Source organism: Salvelinus namaycush, chromosome 15, assembly GCF_016432855.1.
Source record: "Salvelinus namaycush isolate Seneca chromosome 15, SaNama_1.0, whole genome shotgun sequence".
Taxonomy (NCBI): domain Eukaryota; kingdom Metazoa; phylum Chordata; class Actinopteri; order Salmoniformes; family Salmonidae; genus Salvelinus; species Salvelinus namaycush.
In genome coordinates this window covers 4,819,740-4,841,820 of record NC_052321.1, presented here as the reverse complement: position 1 = coordinate 4,841,820, position 22,081 = coordinate 4,819,740, and the positions used below count along the sequence as shown (strand labels likewise).

General features: G+C 45.9%; 2 protein-coding genes across 4 annotated transcripts in view; one reads left to right on the top strand and one right to left on the bottom strand.

Annotated features, from left to right (window-relative positions):
* LOC120059732 (E3 ubiquitin-protein ligase TRIM9-like) overlaps window positions 1-22,081 on the top strand; it is a 1,105,060-nt gene that overhangs the window by 262,716 nt on the left and 820,263 nt on the right. The window lies entirely within an intron of this gene.
* The window catches only part of sh3yl1 (SH3 and SYLF domain containing 1), a 52,808-nt gene that overhangs the window by 11,017 nt on the left and 19,710 nt on the right, over window positions 1-22,081 (bottom strand). Inside the window, exons 2-9 of one of the 3 annotated variants that reach the window (XM_039009232.1) lie at window positions 17,837-17,947; window positions 16,104-16,217; window positions 15,957-16,021; window positions 10,422-10,534; window positions 9,257-9,385; window positions 9,035-9,179; window positions 5,104-5,182; window positions 4,842-4,895 (exon numbers count right to left, since the gene is read on the bottom strand). In XM_039009232.1, coding sequence (XP_038865160.1) covers window positions 4,842-4,895; window positions 5,104-5,182; window positions 9,035-9,179; window positions 9,257-9,385; window positions 10,422-10,534; window positions 15,957-16,021; window positions 16,104-16,217; window positions 17,837-17,947 — 810 coding nt within the window. The remainder of the gene's footprint in view (window positions 1-4,841; window positions 4,896-5,103; window positions 5,183-9,034; window positions 9,180-9,256; window positions 9,386-10,421; window positions 10,535-15,956; window positions 16,022-16,103; window positions 16,218-17,836; window positions 17,948-22,081) is intronic. The other 2 variants (XM_039009233.1, XM_039009234.1) reach the window with 2 other exon arrangements.

Below are 22,081 nucleotides of genomic sequence, written 5' to 3'. Positions count from 1 at the left end.
GATAACGAGAGAGAGAGAGCGAGAAGGATAACGAGAGAGAGAGAGCGAGAAGGATAACGAGAGAGAGAGAGCGAGAAGGATAACGAGAGAGAGAGAGCGAGAAGGATAACGAGAGAGAGAGAGCGAGAAGGATAACGAGAGAGAGAGAGCGAGAAGGATAACGAGAGAGAGAGAGCGAGAAGGATAACGAGAGAGAGAGAGCGAGAAGGATAACGAGAGAGAGAGAGCGAGAAGGATAACGAGAGAGAGAGAGCGAGAAGGATAACGAGAGAGAGAGAGCGAGAAGGATAACGAGAGAGAGAGAGCGAGAAGGATAACGAGAGAGAGAGAGCGAGAAGGATAACGAGAGAGAGAGAGCGAGAAGGATAACGAGAGAGAGAGAGCGAGAAGGATAACGAGAGAGAGAGAGCGAGAAGGATAACGAGAGAGAGAGAGCGAGAAGGATAACGAGAGAGAGAGAGCGAGAAGGATAACGAGAGAGAGAGAGCGAGAAGGATAACGAGAGAGAGAGAGCGAGAAGGATAACGAGAGAGAGAGAGCGAGAAGGATAACGAGAGAGAGAGCGAGAAGGATAACGAGAGAGAGAGCGAGAAGGATAACGAGAGAGAGAGCGAGAAGGATAACGAGAGAGAGAGCGAGAAGGATAACGAGAGAGAGAGCGAGAAGGATAACGAGAGAGAGAGAGCGAGAAGGATAACGAGAGAGAGAGAGCGAGAAGGATAACGAGAGAGAGAGCGAGAAGGATAACGAGAGAGAGAGAGCGAGAAGGATAACGAGAGAGAGAGAGCGAGAAGGATAACGAGAGAGAGAGAGCGAGAAGGATAACGAGAGAGAGAGAGCGAGAAGGATAACGAGAGAGAGAGAGCGAGAAGGATAACGAGAGAGAGAGAGCGAGAAGGATAACGAGAGAGAGAGAGCGAGAAGGATAACGAGAGAGAGAGAGCGAGAAGGATAACGAGAGAGAGAGAGCGAGAAGGATAACGAGAGAGAGAGAGCGAGAAGGATAACGAGAGAGAGAGAGCGAGAAGGATAACGAGAGAGAGAGAGCGAGAAGGATAACGAGAGAGAGAGAGCGAGAAGGATAACGAGAGAGAGAGAGCGAGAAGGATAACGAGAGAGAGAGAGCGAGAAGGATAACGAGAGAGAGAGAGCGAGAAGGATAACGAGAGAGAGAGAGCGAGAAGGATAACGAGAGAGAGAGAGCGAGAAGGATAACGAGAGAGAGAGAGAGCGAGAAGGATAACGAGAGAGAGAGAGCGAGAAGGATAACGAGAGAGAGAGAGCGAGAAGGATAACGAGAGAGAGAGAGCGAGAAGGATAACGAGAGAGAGAGAGCGAGAAGGATAACGAGAGAGAGAGAGCGAGAAGGATAACGAGAGAGAGAGAGCGAGAAGGATAACGAGAGAGAGAGAGCGAGAAGGATAACGAGAGAGAGAGAGAGCGAGAAGGATAACGAGAGAGAGAGAGAGCGAGAAGGATAACGAGAGAGAGAGAGAGCGAGAAGGATAACGAGAGAGAGAGAGAGCGAGAAGGATAACGAGAGAGAGAGAGCGAGAAGGATAACGAGAGAGAGAGAGCGAGAAGGATAACGAGAGAGAGAGAGCGAGAAGGATAACGAGAGAGAGAGAGCGAGAAGGATAACGAGAGAGAGAGAGCGAGAAGGATAACGAGAGAGAGAGAGCGAGAAGGATAACGAGAGAGAGAGAGCGAGAAGGATAACGAGAGAGAGAGAGCGAGAAGGATAACGAGAGAGAGAGAGCGAGAAGGATAACGAGAGAGAGAGAGCGAGAAGGATAACGAGAGAGAGAGAGCGAGAAGGATAACGAGAGAGAGAGAGCGAGAAGGATAACGAGAGAGAGAGAGCGAGAAGGATAACGAGAGAGAGAGAGCGAGAAGGATAACGAGAGAGAGAGAGCGAGAAGGATAACGAGAGAGAGAGAGCGAGAAGGATAACGAGAGAGAGAGAGCGAGAAGGATAACGAGAGAGAGAGAGCGAGAAGGATAACGAGAGAGAGAGAGCGAGAAGGATAACGAGAGAGAGAGAGCGAGAAGGATAACGAGAGAGAGAGAGCGAGAAGGATAACGAGAGAGAGAGAGCGAGAAGGATAACGAGAGAGAGAGAGCGAGAAGGATAACGAGAGAGAGAGAGCGAGAAGGATAACGAGAGAGAGAGAGCGAGAAGGATAACGAGAGAGAGAGAGCGAGAAGGATAACGAGAGAGAGAGAGCGAGAAGGATAACGAGAGAGAGAGAGCGAGAAGGATAACGAGAGAGAGAGAGCGAGAAGGATAACGAGAGAGAGAGAGCGAGAAGGATAACGAGAGAGAGAGAGCGAGAAGGATAACGAGAGAGAGAGAGCGAGAAGGATAACGAGAGAGAGAGAGCGAGAAGGATAACGAGAGAGAGAGAGCGAGAAGGATAACGAGAGAGAGAGAGCGAGAAGGATAACGAGAGAGAGAGAGCGAGAAGGATAACGAGAGAGAGAGAGCGAGAAGGATAACGAGAGAGAGAGAGCGAGAAGGATAACGAGAGAGAGAGAGCGAGAAGGATAACGAGAGAGAGAGAGCGAGAAGGATAACGAGAGAGAGAGAGCGAGAAGGATAACGAGAGAGAGAGAGCGAGAAGGATAACGAGAGAGAGAGAGCGAGAAGGATAACGAGAGAGAGAGAGCGAGAAGGATAACGAGAGAGAGAGAGCGAGAAGGATAACGAGAGAGAGAGAGCGAGAAGGATAACGAGAGAGAGAGAGCGAGAAGGATAACGAGAGAGAGAGAGCGAGAAGGATAACGAGAGAGAGAGAGCGAGAAGGATAACGAGAGAGAGAGAGCGAGAAGGATAACGAGAGAGAGAGAGCGAGAAGGATAACGAGAGAGAGAGAGCGAGAAGGATAACGAGAGAGAGAGAGCGAGAAGGATAACGAGAGAGAGAGAGCGAGAAGGATAACGAGAGAGAGAGAGCGAGAAGGATAACGAGAGAGAGAGAGCGAGAAGGATAACGAGAGAGAGAGAGCGAGAAGGATAACGAGAGAGAGAGAGCGAGAAGGATAACGAGAGAGAGAGAGCGAGAAGGATAACGAGAGAGAGAGAGCGAGAAGGATAACGAGAGAGAGAGCGAGAAGGATAACGAGAGAGAGCGAGAAGGATAACGAGAGAGAGCGAGAAGGATAACGAGAGAGAGCGAGAAGGATAACGAGAGAGAGCGAGAAGGATAACGAGAGAGAGCGAGAAGGATAACGAGAGAGAGCGAGAAGGATAACGAGAGAGAGCGAGAAGGATAACGAGAGAGAGCGAAAGAGCGAGAAGGATAACGAGAGAGAGCGAAAGAGAGAGAGAGCTAACTAGAATGCTACTTGGGAGGGTGTGTGACGACTGCGTTTGAAGTCTGCTCTGCACACACACACACAGCTGGTCTTATTACCCAAGGTGCATTGTGAAGCCAGTATGTTTATTTTGGCTGGACTTGAGGTCACAGTTTAATACATCACCAAGAAAAGAAAAGAAAAAAAACAATCTCTACCATCACGTCACACTTCACCTGCAGCGAAAACACACACACTTATCTCGTGCCGTGTCGACAGTGGTGTGTTTTGGCATGGTGGTCGGCCACTGTGTAAATGAAAGCATTCCCCTTGTCACTGAACCACTGAAAGATGATCAAACACCTACCAGAATGGCGGCAGCAGCTGCCATACAGTCAATGGGACACAGCCCAAGACTACCACAGACATTTGAAGGAGTAATGACAGCCCTGGCATGCAGAGAGATAAAGAGGAGAGATAAAGAGAGAGAGAGAGAGAGATAAAGAGAGAGAGAGAGAGATATAAAGAGAGAGAGAGATCGAGAGAGAGATGAGAAAAAGAGAGGAGAGAGCAACAGACAAAGGGAGAGATAAAGAGAGGAAAGAGATAAGAGGGAGAAAGTGACTGTAAGAGAAAATAATCACCCACTCCCACACAGACTTCTCCATCCTAAGTAACCTGATTCAACCTGCATAGAAGCACGTTAGTCTTAGATCCGCATGGTGGATTTGTTTGTTTGCGCTAGATTAGGGTTAGAGTGGAAACCTAGGGGAGGGTAGTTCTCCAGGAACAGGGTTGGAGTGGAAACCTAGTGGAGGGTAGTTCTCCAGGAACAGGGTTGGAGTGGAAACCTAGTGGAGGGTAGTTCTCCAGGAACAGGGTTGGAGTGGAAACCTAGTGGAGGGTAGTTCTCCAGGAACAGGGTTGGAGTGGAAACCTAGGGGAGGGTAGTTCTCCAGGAACAGGGTTGGAGTGGAAACCTAGTGGAGGGTAGTTCTCCAGGAACAGGGTTGGAGTGGAAACCTAGGGGAGGGTAGTTCTCCAGGAACAGGGTTGGAGTGGAAACCTAGGGGAGGGTAGTTCTCTAGGAACAGGGTTGGAGTGGAAACCTAGGGGAGGGTAGTTCTCCAGGAACAGGGTTGGAGTGGAAACCTAGTGGAGGGTAGTTCTCCAGGAACAGGGTTGGGGTGGAAACCTAGGAGAGGGTAGTTCTCCAGGAACAGGGTTGGAGTGGAAACCTAGTGGAGGGTAGTTCTCCAGGAACAGGGTTGGGGTGGAAACCTAGTGGAGGGTAGTTCTCCAGGAACAGGGTTGGAGTTAAAACCTAGTGGAGGGTAGTTCTCCAGGAACAGGGTTGAGTGGAAACCTAGTGGAGGGTAGTTCTCCAGGAACAGGGTTGTAGATTCCTGGTTTAGAAGCTAAGTTAACTGAGAACACATTCTCCATTACAGCAAAGACCTAGAGAAGAGGTGCACTGACTGTGTTGCAACAAGAGAGGCTGGTGAGGACGTTGGTGATGAAGGGTTTAGGGAAAGGGTCACTCACCTGTGCTGCCAGATTTGAAGGTAGAGATGCTTGGATAGAGGGAGGGCTTCACTGCTAAAACACATCACACACACACACACACACACACACACGTCAGTCAAAGACATAGGAATCTCCTTATGGACAAAGATTTGTAACCAACCCACACAAACAATGTGTCACTGACTACAAAGCAGGCATGCTGTTACTGGTAGAACACCACTACTGTGTGTGTGTGTGATAGTAATACGTGTGTGTATGTTTGTGCATCTGTGTGGGTTACCCTCCGTCCTGTATGTGCTAGCAGGTCTCTGTGTTGCAGGAGCTCGGGGTCTAGCTGGAGGACCACTGGAATGAACGGCCTACCCAGAAACAGAGGAATGGAAGGAGAGAGAAGCATCAGACTAACCACACACATCCCCAACTAGCAGGGTACACACATCCCCAACTAGCAGGGTACACACATCCCCAACTAGCAGGGTACACACCAACCATACACATCCCCAACTAGCTGGGTACACACCAGCCATACACATCCCCAACTAGCAGGGTACACACCAGCCATACACATCCCCAACTAGCTGGGTACACACATCCCCAGCTAGCTGGGTACACACCAGCCATACACATCCCCAACTAGCAGGGTACACACCAGCCATACACATCCCCAACTAGCTGGGTACACACCAGCCATACACATCCCCAACTAGCTGGGTACACACCAGCCATACACATCCAACTAGCAGGGTACACACCAACCATACACATCCCCAACTAGCAGGGTACACACATCCCCAACTAGCAGGGTACACACCAACCACACACATCCCCAACTAGCAGGGTACACACCAACCACACACATCCCCAACTAGCAGGGTACACATCCCCAACTAGCAGGGTACACACCAACCACACACACAGTATTCTATAACATATGGGTTTGATGGTCTGCTGTATAAAGACAGTAGTATTAGTATTCTATAATATATGGGTTTGATGGTCCGCTGTATAAAGACAGTAGTATTCTATAACATATGGGTGTGATGGTCTGCTGTATAAAGACAGTAGTATTCCATAACATATGGGTTTGATGGTCTGCTGTATAAAGACAGTAGTATTAGTATTCTATAATATATGGGTGTGATGGTCTGCTGTATAAAGACAGTAGTATTCATAACATATGGGTTTGATGGTCTGCTGTATAAAGACAGTAGTATTAGTATTCTATAATATATGGGTGTGATGGTCTGCTGTATAAAGACAGTAGTATTCCATAACATATGGGTTTGATGGTCCGCTGTATAAAGACAGTAGTATTCTATAACATATGGGTTTGATGGTCTGCTGTATAAAGACAGTAGTATTCTGTAACATACAACAATGGAGTACCTTAATAATCCTATCGATCCAGTATCAGTACATCAATATAAACTACCGCTGTGATTACCTTTCTGTCCGTTTCTTACTGACTGATGATGGCTGCTTTATTGAGGAAGGTTTTACTGACTATGACTGGGAGATGTGGTTGCCATAACTACCTGCCATGTCAAGATGAATGCAACTGAAAAGTGTAAGTAGCTCAAATGTGATGTAAATACAGTATTCAGTCAGTGGTATCCAGAACCATATATGATATACTGTATATTACCAGAGGAGGCTGTTGAGGAGGAGGGCGGCTCATAATGTCTGGAACAGAGCGAACGGAATGGCATCAAACACCTGGAAACCATGGAAACCATTCCACTGATTTCCACTCCAGCCATTACTACAAGCCCGTCCTCCCCAATTAAAGGTGCCAACAGCCTCCTGTGATATATACACACACACACAAAAGTATTTAGAAACACCCCTTCAAATGAGCAGATTTAGCTATTTCAGCCAAACACGTTGCTAACAGGTGTATAAAGTGGAGCACACAGCCATGCAATCTCCATAGACAAACATTGGCAGTAGAATGTCCCGTACTGAAGAGCTCAGTGACTTTCAACGTGGCACCGTCATAGGATGCCACGTTTCCAACAAGTCCGTTCGTCCAATTTCTGCCCTGCTAGAGCTGCCCCGGTCAACTGTAAGTGCTGTTATTGTGAAGTGGAAACGTCTAGGAGCAACAATGGCTCAGCCACAAAGTGGTAGGCCACACAAGCTCACAGAACAGGTCCGCCAATTGCTGAAGCTCATGAAAATCATCTGTCCTCGGTTGCAACACTCACTACCGAGTTCCAAACTGCCTCTGGAAGCAACGTCAGCACAATAACTGTTCATTAGGAAGCTTCACGAAATTAGTTTCCATGGCCGAGCAGCCGCACACAAGCCTAAGATCACCTAAGATCGCAATGCTAAGCATCGGCTGGAGTGGTGTAAAGCTTGCCGCCATTGGACTATGCAGCAGTGGAAACACGTTCTCTGGAGTGATGAATCACACTTTACCATCTGGCAGTCCGACGGACGAATCTGGTCTTGGCAACTGCCAAACCAACGCTACCTTCCCGAATGCATAGTGCCAACTGTAAAGTTTGGTGGAAGAGGAATAATGGTCTGGGGCTGTTTTTCATGTTTTGGACTTGGCCCCTTAGTTCCAGTGAAGGGAAATCTTAACGTTACATCATACAATGACATTCTAGACGATTCTGTGCTTCCAACTTTGTGGCAACAGTTTGAGGAAGGCCCTCTCCTATTTCAGCATGACAATGCCCCCGTGCTCAAATCGAGGTCCATACAGAAAGGGTTTGTCGAGATCGGTGTGGAAGAACTTGACTGGCCTGCATAGAGCCCCGACCTCAACCCCATCGAACACCTTTGGGATGAATTGGAACACCGACTGTGATTCAGGCCTAATCACCCAACATCGGTGCCTGACCTCACTAATGCTCGTGGCTGAACAGAAGCAAGACCCCGCAGCAATGTTCCAACATCTAGTGGAAGGCCTTCCCAGAAGAGTGGAGGCTGTTATAGCAGCAAAGAGGGGACCAACCAGCTGTTATAGCAGGAAAAAGGGGGGGGACCAAGTCTATATTAATTCCCATGATTTTGTAATGAAGTGTTTGACGAGCAGCTGTCCACATACTTTTAGTCAGTCATGTAGTGTATTATAATAATATAGTACCTTCTGCACTAGGTATTTGGCTGTCCACTCAGTAGTGTATTATAATAATATAGTACCTTCTGCTCTAGGTGATTGGCCGTCCACTCAGTAGTGTATTATAATATAGTACCTTCTGCTCTAGGTGTTTAGCTGTCCACTCAGTAGTGTATTATAATAATATAGTACCTTCTGCTCTAGGTATTTGGCTGTCCACTCAGTAGTGTATTATAATAATATAGTACCTTCTGCTCCAGGTGATTGGCTGTCCACTCAGTAGTGTATTATAATAATATAGTACCTTCTGCTCTAGGTGTTTGGCTGTCCACTCAGTAGTGTATTATAATAATATAGTACCTTCTGCTCTAGGTGTTTGGCTGTCCACTCAGTAGTGTATTATAATAATATAGTACCTTCTGCTTTAGGTGTCTGGCTGTCCACTCAGTAGTGTATTATAATAATATAGTACCTTCTGCTCTAGGTGATTGGCTGTCCACTCAGTAGTGTATTATAATAATATAGTACCTTCTGCTTTAGGTGTCTGGCTGTCCACTCAGTAGTGTATTATAATAATATAGTACCTTCTGCTCTAGGTGATTGGCTGTCCACTCAGTAGTGTATTATAATATAGTACCTTCTGCTCCAGGTGATTGGCTGTCCACTCAGTAGTGTATTATAATAATATAGTACCTTCTGCTCCAGGTGATTGGCTGTCCACTCAGTAGTGTATTATAATAATATAGTACCTTCTGCTCCAGGTGATTGGCTGTCCACTCAGTAGTGTATTATAATAATATAGTACCTTCTGCTCTAGGTATTTGGCTGTCCACTCAGTAGTGTATTATAATAATATAGTACCTTCTGCTCTAGGTGATTGGCTGTCCACTCAGTAGTGTATTATAATAATATAGTACCTTCTGTGCCAGGTGATTGGCTGTCCACTCAGTAGTGTATTATAATATAGTACCTTCTGCTCTAGGTATTTGGCTGTCCACTCAGTAGTGTATTATAATAATATAGTACCTTCTGCTCTAGGTGTTTGGCTGTCCACTCAGTAGTGTATTATAATAATATAGTACCTTCTGCTCTAGGTATTTGGCTGTCCACTCAGTAGTGTATTATAATAATATAGTACCTTCTGCGCCAGGTGTTTGGCCGTCCACTCCGTAGTGTATTTTTCTGTGTACGTCTCCAGGACACAGTACAGGTCATCAGCTTCTGGGGGAGGTTCTACATCTCCATTCAATATGGCCGACGCACGGATGTCCTGGGAGTAGAACCTAAAACACACACACATTAATACAACACACACGTGCGCACACACACAATATTTCAACACACACGGTGTGTAACGTACTTGCGGTTGGTGTCTTTGCGTTCTATGAGGCAGGATCCCTCCAGAGAGACTCCAGCAAACAGCCCTCTGGACTTACAGTATGTAAACACTGCTGCTGTACTACGTAGGGCTACATCAGCCTCCAAGTTCCTACACACACACACACACGAGAGATAGAGGAAGATCGGAGTGTTGAGAATGGTACACGGATCAGAATCCCACTACTTAGCGATGCGTATTGAAGGAGACCATTAATACTTCACTGGCATCAGAAACCATCCAATATACTGGACCACGTCTCTGGCCGTCGTTGTAAATAAGAATTTGTTCCTAACTGACTTGCCTAGTTAAATAAAAGGTGACATTAAAATGAAGAAAACCAGACGTCTGTCCGTGTGTGTGTGTGTGTGTGTGTGTGTGTAGGTTGAACAAAGAAAAGGCAGTCCCATCTGACATTAACCTCATTGTGTTATTGTTGCTATATTTAAACAGACACCCTCAGACCCCCCCCTCCCCCCCCCCTCATCTCCACCTGGCCTTGTTTGATGCCAACTGTATTTTTCTTATTTTAATTACCCAACCTGGCGTGTCATTCTAAATAAAGACAGAGGGAGTCCGCATCATTCCACCTCCACTCATAAACAACAATTAACCTGTGACAACAAGAGCAACCCCTCACACACACACACACCTCCACCCTATAAAACATTAACCACTTCTACAGCTCTCACTTCTTCTGTCAACACACAGTAAGCACTATCCCAACCCAAAACACATGTCACAAAACCATTTCCCCTCCACAATCCCTGCTCAGAAATTCAAGTGTCCACAAAGCGTCCAGTTTAAATAAGGAGTGAGCTAGGTGTAGAACTGGTGTGACTAACACAGCCTAACCCACAGCCTCGGCGGGGACCCCCTAACCCACAGCCTCGGGGTGACCCCCTAACCCACAGCCTCGGGGTGACCCCCTAACCCACAGCCTCGGGGTGACCCCCTAACCCACAGCCTCGGGGTGACCCCCTAACCCACAGCCTCGGGGTGACCCCCTAACCCACAGCCTCGGGGTGACCCCCTAACCCACAGCCTCAGGGCTGGAACACATTAAAAGGGATGAGCCATGGTTGGACACCGACTGGTTTTGGCCAACCATGGACCAAGATTATGATGAGTGTGTGTGTTCGTTCACCTCCCCATCGGTCCTACCGCCACAGTACAGTTGCCCCCCAGAGTGAGGTTCCCTCCTTTAGAGAAAGAATCCACCGCCCTGCGCTGCATCAGAATCACCACCAGGTCTGATACCTAGACACACACATACACAGACAGAGTAGTGTTTAGGTTCGGACTGGGAGAAGGGGAGCGAGACTGGGAGAAGGGGAGCGAGACTGGGAGAAGGGGAGCGAGACTGGGAGAAGGGGAGCGAGACTGGGAGAAGGGGAGAGAGCGGGCATAAAGCAAAGCGACACAAACAACAGAGTTACATATGGAATAATCAAGAGTACAGTCAATAACACAATAGGAAAAAAAGTCTACAGTGTGTGCAAATGGCGTGAGGTGGTAAGGCAATAAATAGGCCATAGTAGCGAAGTAATTACAATTTAGCAAATTAACACTGGCGTGATAGATGAGCAGATGGTAATGTGCAAGTAGAAATACTGGTGTGCAAAAGAGCAGAAAAGTAAATAAAAACAATATGGGGATGAGGTAGGTAGATTGGGTGGGCTATTTACAGCTACAGCAGCGGTACATAGCTGGTGTAAATGTGTCAGGTTTGTAGGCCACCTTGCACGCACACGCTTTTTCAGTTCTGCCCACAAATTTTCTATAGGATTGAGGTCAGGGCTTTGTGATGGCCACTCCAATACCTTGATTTTGTTGTCCTTAAGAAATTTTGCCACAACTTTGAAAGTATGCTTGGGGTCATTGTCCATTTGGAAGACCCATTTGCGACCAAGCTTTAACTTCCTGGCTGATGTCTTGAGATGTTGCTTCAATATATCCACATCATTTTCCTTTCTCATGATGCCATCTATTTTGTGAAGTGCACCAGTCCCTCCTGCAGCAAAGCACCCCCCACAACATGATGCTGCCACCCCCGCGCTTCACGGTTGGGATGGTGTTCTTCGGCTTGCAAGCACCCCCCTTTTTGCTCCAAACATAATGATGGTAATTATGGCCAAATAGTTCTATTTTTGTTTCATCAGAACAGAGGACATTTCTCCAAAAAATATGATCTTTGTCCCCATGTGCAGTAGCAAACCGTAGTCTGGCTTTTTTAATGGCGGTTTTGGAGCAGTGGCTTCTTCCTTGCTGAGCAGCCTTTCAGGTTATGTCGATATAGGACTCGTTTTACTGTGGATATAGATACTTTTGTACCGGTTTCCTCCAGCATCTTCACAAGGTCCTTTACTGTTGTTCTGGGATTGATTTGCACTTTTCGCACCAAAATACGCTCATCTCTAGGAGACAGAACGCATCTCCTTCCTGAGCGGTATGACGGCTACGTGGTCCCATGCTGTTTATACTTGCGTACTATTGTTTGTACAGATGAACGTGGTACCTTCAGGTGTTTGGAAATTGCTCCCAAGGATGAACCAGACTTGTGGAAGTCTACAATTTTTTCTGAGGTCTTGGATGATTTCTTTTGATTTTCCCATGATGTCAAACAAAAGAGGCACTGAGTTTGAAGGAAGGCCTTGAAATACATCCACAGGTACACCTCCAATTGACTCAAATGTTGTCAATTAGCCTGTCAGAAGCTTCTAAAGCCATGGCATCATTTTCTGAAATTTTCCAAGCTGTTTAAAAGGCACAGTCAACTTAGTGTATGTAAACTTCTGACCCACTGGAATTGTGATACAGTGAATTATAAGTGAAATAATCTGCCTGTAAACAATTGTTGGAAAAATTACTTGTGTCATGCACAAAGTAGATGTCCTAACCGACTTGCCAAAACTATAGTTTGTTAACAAGAAATTTGTGGAGTGGTTAAAAAACGAGTTTTAATGACTTCAACCTAAGTGTATGTAAACTTCCGACTTCAACTGTAAATGGCATGTTATAGGAGGGTCAAGATAACTGTGATTTCACTTGCTTTTGAGAAACTTAACCCCAAACAGCAAATCTCTTCCTCATCCTTGTTGTGTAGTATGGGGGCACTATAAAAAAAAGATAAGCTCCAAAAACACCCAAATAAGCCCTTTGAGAAACCGCAAAGCCCTTTGTGGTGTTTTTAGGAGCCTTTGTTCATACTACACAACGAGTAAGTGATTTGCCATTCGGATGAAGTTTCTCAACAAGAGAAATCACAAAATGGTGAATGGACCCTTCTATAACATGACATTTACATCAAAATGAGATTTGGTCCTTTTAAAAGACATGTTACCACCTCTGTTCACATGAATAACCGAGGACAGAGGGAACAATAGTGCTTTGATTCACCTGTGTGGGTGTGTGTGTGTGTGTGTGTGTGTGTGTGTGTGTGTGTGTGTGAGCGCAGGGAGGCTACTGTGCCGGCACCTACCTGGCAGCAACCAGATAACTATACAAAACACCGAAACAGAAACATGAACACAGTGAGTCACCTAATGGACAGAAAAGGCAAGCAGGCCTCTACATCACTCTACTTCCTACACATATACAGCGAGTGTACAAAACATTACCAACACCTTTGTAATATTGAGTTGCACCCCCTTTTGCCCTCAGAACAGCCTCAATTCGTCGGGGTATGGACTCTACAAGGTGTCAAAAGCATTCCACAGGGATGTTGTCTCCAATTTTTCCCACAGTTTGTTCAAGTTGGCTTGATCTTCTTCGAGTGGTGGACCATTCTTGATACACACAGGAAACTTTTGAGCGTGAAAAACCCAGCAGCGTTGCAGTTCTTGACACACTTAACCGGTGCGACTGGCACCTAAAATCCGACCCCGTTCAAAGGCACTTAAATCGTTTATCTTGCCCATTCACCCTCTGAATGGCACATACACAATCCATGTCTTAAATGTCTCAAGGCTTAAAAATCCTTCTTTGACCCGTCTTCTCCCCTTCATCTAAACTTATTGAAGTGGATTGAACATGTGACATCAATAAGGGATCATAGCTTTCACCTGGTCAGTCTGTCATGGAAAGGGCAGGTGTTCTTAATGTTTTGTCCTCTCAGTGTATGGCTCCATTTCCTATACAGTGCATTCGGAAAGTATTCAGACCTCTTGACTTTTTCCACATTTTGTTACGTTACAGACTTATTCTAAAATTGATTTGATCTATTGTTTTCCTCATCAATCAACACACAATACCCCATAATGACAAAGCGAAAACAGGTTTTTGAAAAGGTTGTAAATGCATTAAAAATATAAAAACTGAAACCCCGTATTTACATAATTTGTCAGACCCTTTGCTGTGAGACTCTGGGTTGAGCTCACTGACAGAGCTCCAGAGTTCCTCTGTGGAGATGGGAGAACCTTCCAGAAGGACAACCATCTCTGCAGCACTCCATCCAATCAGGCCTTTATGGTAGTGGCCTGACTGAAGCCACTCTTCAGTAAAAGGCACGACAGCCCGCTTGGAGTTTGCAAAGAGGCACCTAAAGACTCTCAAGACCATGAGAAACAAGATTCTCTGGTCTGATGAAACAAATATTGAACTCTTGGGCCTGAATGCAAAGCGTCACGTCTGGAGGAAACCTGTCAACATCCCTACGGTGAAGCATGGTGGTGGCAGCATCATGCTGTGGGGATGTTCTTCAACAGCAGGGACTGGGAGACTAGTCAGGATCGAGGGAAAAATGAAGTACAGAGATATCCTTGAAGAAAACCTGCTCCAGAGCGCTCAGGATCTCAGACTGGGGCGAAGGTTCACCTTCCAACAGGACAACGACCTTAAGCACACAGCCAAGACAATGCAGGATTGGCTACGGGACAAGTCTGAATGTCTTTGAGTGGCCCAGCCAGAGCCCGGACATGAACCCGATCGAACATCTTTGGAAGGACCTGAAAACAGCTGTGCAGCAACGTTCCCCATCCAACCTGACAGAGCTTGAGAGGATCTGCAGAGAAGAATGGGAGAAACTCCCCAAATACAGTTGTGCCAAGCTTGTAGCGTCATACCCAAGAAGACCAGAGGCTGTAGTCACTGCTAATGGTGCTTCAACAAAGTACTGAGTAAAGGGTCTGAATACTTAAGTAAATGTGATTGTATTTTATTTATTTTTTATAAATTTGCAAAAATGACTAAAAACCTGTTTTTGCTTTGTCATTTTGGGGGTAATGTGTGTAAATTGATGAGGGAAAAAAAATATTTAAATCAATTTTAGAATAAGGCTGTAACATACTGTAACAAAATGTTGAAAAAGTCAAGGGGTCTTAAAACTTTCCGAATGTACTGTATTTCTACTGACAGGTTCAGTTCATTCCCTCGGCAGAAACAAAATCTTAAATCCCTGTAAGGGGCTGGAAGGGTCTGGATGGAACAGGGCGTCTGGAGTGTAAAATGTTGGTAACTTTCTCAAAATTGAATAAATCCGAACATCCTTTATTCACTCCGATGTCTTGAGAACAAACTTCTCTGAGAGCATATCCTGAGTCAGCGCTCACTCTGGGAAGAAGTGAACTACAGCTGACTTCCTGCTTGTGTAACATTAAGATAATATATCCTGTTTTAGTTGTGAAGTTCACGTCAACAATCAATGAAACTATATTGAAACATGTACTCGATAACAAATGTAAATAATTGACTCATTTTGACAAACTTCCCCAATAAAACAGTATTTATGGTCACAGAATAAGGAGGACATTGGGAATCCTCCAACTGTGATTGCTAGAAAACCAGACCGTTGTATTTTGCTTTGACTTGGCTGTGTGGGCAAAGAAAATAAATGTATTGGTCGCACTGGTGCGATCTGTACATTCCACCTGGTGCAAATAAGACCATGAATTTGGTCAGTAAAAATTGCATTATCCTCATGATTTCTGTAATAAAAAAGTGTCTACTGGAATGAGCAAGGCTCACACACTTGGACAAAATATATGCATAGGTAATTAAGCCTATAATCTCTGTTGAAACCCCCAGAAAAACAGAAAATTCTGGAGGCTTGACAGTAAATTAACCCCCCCAAAAATACGCTAATTTTCGGGCCACCTGAGTGGCGCAGTAGTCTAAGGCACTGCATCGCAGTGCTAGCTGTGCCACTAGAGAACCTGGTTCGAGTCCAGGCTCTGTCGCAGCCGGCCGCAACCAGGACACCCATGGGGCGGCGCACAATTGGCCCAGCGTCGTCCGGGTCAGGGGAGGGTTTGGCCGGCAGGAATGTTCTCGTCCCATCACGCACTCCGACACATTGGTGTGGCTGGCTTCCAGGTTAAGCGGGCGTTGTGTCAAGAAGCAGTGCGGCTTGGCTGGGTTGTGTTTCGGGAAGACGCACAGCTCTTGACCTTTGCCTCTCCCGAGTCCGTACGAGAGTTGCAACGATGTGACAGGACCGTAACTACCAATTGAATACCACGAAAATGGGGAGAATTCATTTTTTTAATAAAAAAGGCTAAATTGTCAAAACAAAATGTCTGGATGAACTTATTTACCATCTCAGTAGTCACACCTCTTAATAGAGCTTAGTGAATTACTCCTGTTTTCTATTGTGTGACACTGTGCACATGTTCTTTTAGCCCATGAGGAGACCAAGGGAAAATGTTAGGCTGGATCCCTCGTGTGTGTCTGGTGGTCAACCTACCTCAACTCCAATCTCAAAGCCACCGCCCAGACCAGCTATACCAATGGCAGAGGGAGCAGACCAACCTAGTGAGAGGGAGGACGTAGTGAATATATATATGTCCTGGCGATGACCATACAGTGTGTGTGTGTGTGGTAGTGAACTTACGTCCGTCAGCCAGTCTAGCGATGACTATACCGCTGCCGCCTCGAGCTGTGATCATGAAGCCTGCCTTGATCACTGTGATGATGGCCAGGCCCTGACACTTGGCTAATATATTGGCTGGAGGGAAAACACACAATGATTAGCAGGTCCTGCTAGCATGCTATGACACAATTTCCTGCCATATCCGGAAAGGAGGACTGTCACCTGACAAAACCCTGATGACGTCACCATAAAGACATTTTTTTCCCACCTTTATTTAACCAGGTAGGCCAGTTGAGAACAAGTTCTCATTTACAACTGCGACCTGGCCAAGTTAAAGCAAAGCAGTGCGACAAAAACAGACACAGTCAATTACACAATAGAAAAAATCTATGTACAGTGTGTGCAAATGTAGAAGAGTAGGGAGGTATGGCAATAAATAGGCCATAGAGAAGAAATATTTACAACACTGGAGTGATAGATTTGCAAGTAGAGATACTGGGGCGCAAGAGAGCAAGTGGGTAAGTAATAAAATGGGGATGAGGTAGTTGGGTGGGCTATTTACAGAGGGGCTGTGTACAAGTACAGTGATCGGTAAGTGATCGGTAAGCTGCTCTGACAGCTGATGCTTAAAGTTAAAGTTAGAGGGGGAGATAAAACAACAGCTTCAGGGATTTTTGCAATTTGTTGGGAGCAGAGAACTGTAAGGTAAGGCGGCCCAAAGAATAGTTGGCTTTGGGGGTGACCAGTGAGATATACCTGCTGGAGCACGTGCTGCAGGTGGGTGTTGCTATGGTGACCAGTGAGCTGACATAAGGCGGGGCTTTACCTAGCAAAGACTCATAGATGACCTGGAGCCAGTGGGTTTGGCGACGAATATGTAGTGAGGGCCAGCAAACAAGAGCATACAGGTCGCAGTGATGGGTAGTATATGGGGCTTTGGTGACAAACCGGATGGCACTGTGATAGACTGCATCCAATTTATTGAGTAGGGTATTGGAGGCTATTATGTAAATGACATCGCCGAAGTCAAGGATCGGTAGGATATCCAGTTTTATGAGGGTATGTTTGGCAGCATGAGTGAAGGAGGCTTTGTTGCAAAACAGGAAGCCAATTCTAGATTTAATTTTGAATTGGAAATGCTTAATATCAGTCTGAAAGGAAAGTTTACAGTGTAACCAGACACCTAGGTATTTGTAGTTGTCCACATATTCTAGGTCAGAACCGTCCAGAGTAGTGATGCTAGTCGGGCGGGAGGGTGCAGGCAGCAATCGGTTGAAGAGCAAGCACTTAATTGTACTAGCATTTAAAAGCAGTTGGAGGCCACAGAAGGAGTGTTGTATGGCGTTGAAGCTCGTTTAGATTTTTTTTTAGCAGTGTCCAAATAAGGGCCAGATGTATACAGAATGGTGTCGTCTGCGTAGGAGGTGGATCAGAGAATCACCAGCAGCAAGAGCGACGTCATTGGTGTATACAAGGTAGAATCGGCCCGAGAATTGAACCCTGTGGCACCCCCAAAAGAGACTGCCAGAGGTCCAGACAACTCAGAAGTAGTTGGTGAACCAGGCGAGGCAGTAATTTGAGAAAACCAAGGCTGTTGAGTCGACCTGACAAAACCCTGATGACCTCACCATAAAGCCATGCTGAGAATGATAGAAAAGGTATGAGTCAGAGATGAGAGTAAGGGCAAGATGAAAACAAGCACACTCAGAGATGGACAACAGGAACACACACCCTCCCCGCACACATTCACACACCTGGGATGAGTTTGTCAGCACCAGTGCCGTTGGAGATATCAGTAAACTCTCTGAGGATCTTGGCAGCTTTCTTCGCCTCGGACTTCATGTTGGACGGGATTGGGTTATTCACTGTCAACACACACGCAGACTTCATGTTGGACGGGATTGGGTTATTTACTGATTTCTCAAAACCCAAATCCTGGTCTGCTTCGCAAGCGTTCGTGGAAGTCTGGCAATGTTGCACCTCTGGGGTTAGAAACTCTGTGCTACTAACTGTGAACCTCTGGATGAGTAGCTGAAGAGCTGCATGAGCAACAGCTAAATGAGGATCCTAACAAAATACTCTAAAAACAGCCAGATCAGATCACCTTAGCTGCTGTTGGTAACAGTTGCCAGTGTCGGCACCAGTTTCAGAGGTGGAGTCAGAGCAGCTGAACCAAACCAGATTTCTCCAGTATTACCATGGAATTACAGCATGGAGGAAAATCAACCAAAACAGGACCGACGTGATGCCTTTGTCACGACGCTGTAGCTACATACCAATCTGATGACATCACCTTAACTAACACAATAGAGATACACACATGACAGGAGGCTATATCAGGACACGTTATGCTTGTAACAACTCAGGAGACGGTTTAGACAACGGAACGGTTCTCGAACTCCGTGACTGTTCAAGCTTGTTCCTTAGACCCAGGTAGGGCTGCATTCCATTATTATTATTGCTTTTAACTGGCCCCTTCTGCCCTCCAGCCTACTTCACAGGTCTGCTATGATTGAACAGGTGAAAACAGTATGGTAGAAGCTATATTGAACTGTGCAGAGTCATCTCAGATCCATGAAGGGGAGTGGATGAGGACAGAGGGGAGAGAGAGAGAGGACACCTTTTTGGTTTTGCACCAGTGACCTATATGGGGATGCTCCTGGAGAGTTTCCCCTCCTGTTGGTTCACTCCAACCCTGTTCCTGGAGAGTTACCCTCCTGTAGGTTTTTCACTCCAAGCCTGATCTAGTGCACTGGATTCAAATAATTAGCTGGTTGATAAGCTGAATAAGGTTAGTTACAACTGTAATTAGAGAGAGAAAAAAAACAGGAGAGGCTCTCCAGGAAACAAGTTGGGAGAGGACTGATCTAACCTGTCCAGTGTTATATTAGGTGTAATCTGGGAGCCACTCCCTGGCCTGGTGCAGACAAGATCAGTTGATTTCATATTGCTCTGAATCACCACATTAACATGCTGCTCAATCACCCAATTCAATAGAGGGGTGTGAGAGAGCGAATGTGTGTATGACAGTGTTCGCTTTAATGCAGTCTCTCCGGTTTGCTAATACTGGTCATACCTGCCGTGTAGACAGACACATTCCTGCTTCATGACAACCTCTTAAAGAGCAACACTTGACACACCCTAACCCCTCAAATAAAGTGGACACTTTTGATGACGTCTGGTGAGTTTACACTTCCAGGGCGAGGGGGGCGTAAGACCCGCAGATGAAGTTCCCTGAGATTATTTTTGAATGGTTATGCGCAAAGCCACAGTTTCATCAGCTCTACGCCTGTGGACTTCCTGGACAGGATATACAGGTCACTGGTAAATACAACATGGGCCAGAACAGCTTCTATGCACCTTGGCAAAGATTATACTAGGGATGCACCGTTGAGACATTTTTGTCCGATACCGATATTTTCCTTGCCAAAAAACAATCACGATATAAAGCAGACTTAAGCATACTAGTACAGTTAAATAGTTAACACACACACACACACACTGGTCTAATGCACTGCATCTCAGTGCATGAGGCATCACTACAGTCCCTGGTTAAAATCCAGGCTGTATCACATCCGGCCGTGATTGGGAGTCCCATAGGGCGGCGCACAATTGGCCCAGTGCCGTCCGGGTTTGGCCGGGGTAGGCCGTCATTGTAATTAAGAATGTTCTCAACTGACTTGCCTAGTTAAATAAAAATCTCACACACAAACACCAAAATGTTAGTGTTGGCATTTACATATGTCCCCATTACTAGTAAAACATAATCAAAACCTATTTATTTCACTTATTTGCTGTGCTGTTTTCGTTGTTCAGTCATTTCATTTTCAACCAGGATTTGATCATACATGTCAAGCAGTGAAGTTTCAGCGGTCTGTCTGTGGACTCTTCCTCGGTGTGGACGGTTACTGTCCATTTCCATCTTGTCCAGCTGTGTATGTAACATTTCACGTAAACCCTGTTTGTCTAAGTAGCGGTCCTTGTACCTAGCATAGAGCATGGTGGCGACACAGTAAAGAGCCTCAGAGAGAATGCCACCAAATCGCTTGGTCACAGCCTTGAGTACTTTTGTAAGTTTTATCCCCACGGTCTGTGTGGGCAGTTTTGTTGAGCAGGCGTTTCAATGCCATGACAAAGGGTGTCACGTCTGTTGCAGACACAGTTGATGAGCTTCAGTCAGTCAGTCAGTTGTTCGAATGGCGCTTGGAGTGTGTTCATGTTTCCAACTTTTAAATATGTTCTCAAATACCATTTGAAATGGCAGCAGCGGTATGAGAACCAGCACATTCTTGAGCACGCAATACGGCTTTCATCAGTAGGAAATCCTCGTCAACCCATAATGCTCATGGGGCTGACATCGCTGGTCCAAATATCAGTCGAAAAGCTAACAGCAGTGACGCACATAGCAAGTAGCTCAGGTCTGTGAGTTCCAACAATACTGGGTAACATCTGAAACATTGTGTGTACCGGTGCTCGACCAGTCGACGAAAACAAACATTATCTTGGCGTTAATGGATTTCGTCGTGTGTAGTCGTCTCGCTGAAAATGTCTTACTCTTTCAGCTAGCTAGCGTCATCAGGCTAGTGAGGCTATACCGGACCAGGTTGTGTGTTGAGAAGCTAGCTAGCTAGCGTCATCAGGCTAGTGAGGCTATACCGGACCAGGTTGTGTGTTGAGAAGCTAGCTAGCTAGCGTCATCAGGCTAGTGAGGCTATACCGGACCAGGTTGTGTGTTGAGAAGCTAGCTAGCTAGCGTCATCAGGCTAGTGAGGCTATACCGGACCAGGTTGTGTGTTGAGAAGCTAGCTAGCGTCATCAGGCTAGTGAGGCTATACCGGACCAGGTTGTGTGTTGAGAAGCTAGCTAGCGTCATCAGGCTAGTGAGGCTATACCGGACCAGGTTGTGTGTTGAGAAGCTAGCTAGCGTCATCAGGCTAGTGAGGCTATACCGGACCAGGTTGTGTGTTGAGAAGCTAGCTAGCGTCATCAGGCTAGTGAGGCTATACCGGACCAGGTTGTGTGTTGAGAAGCTAGCTAGCGTCATCAGGCTAGTGAGGCTTGAGCCACAATAAGGATTAGGAAATAGTGCATTTGCGGTTTGCTTTCAAAAAAAAAAAAAAGTACATCATTGACAGTAGTGCACATGAATACAAATATTCAATACTTTGATTTTAAAAATGTATTTTATTTAACCAGGTAGGCTAGTTGAGAACAAGTTCTCATTTACAACTGCAACCTGGCCAAGAAAGCAAAGCAGTTCGACACAAACACAGAGTTACAGACTAAACAAACATACAGTCAATAATACAGTTAAAGAAAAAAGTATATATATATATATATATATATATATATATATATATATATATATATATACACACATATACATATATACACACACACACAGTGTGTGCAAATGAGGTAAGATAAGGCAATAAAATAGGCCATAGTGGCGAGGTAATTATGATATATCAATTAAACACTGGAGTGATAGATGTGCAGAAGACGAATGTGCAAGTAGAGATACTGGGGTGCAAAGGAGCAAAATAAATAAATACAGTATGGGGATGAGGCAGCTGGATGGGCTATTTACAGATGGGCTATGTACAGGTGCAGTGATCTGTGAGCTGCTCTGACAGCTGGTGCTTAAAGCTAGTGAGGGAGATATGAGTCTCCAGCTTCAGTGAGTTTTGCAGTTCGTTCCAGTCCTTGGCAGCAGAGAACTGTAAGGAAAGGCAGCCAAAGGAAGAATTGGCTTTAGGGGTAACCAGTGAAATATACCTGCTGGAGCGCGTGCTGCAATGGTGACCAGTGAACTGAGATAAGGCGGGGCTTTACCTAGCAAAGACTTGTAGATGACCTGGAGCCACTGGGTTTGGCGACGAGTATGAAGCGAGGGCCAGTCAACGAGAGCGTACAGGTCGCAGTGGTGGGTAGTATTTGGGGCTTTGGTGACAAAACGGATTTTGAAGACTTACCGCAAAGTCCACTATTGTGGCTAA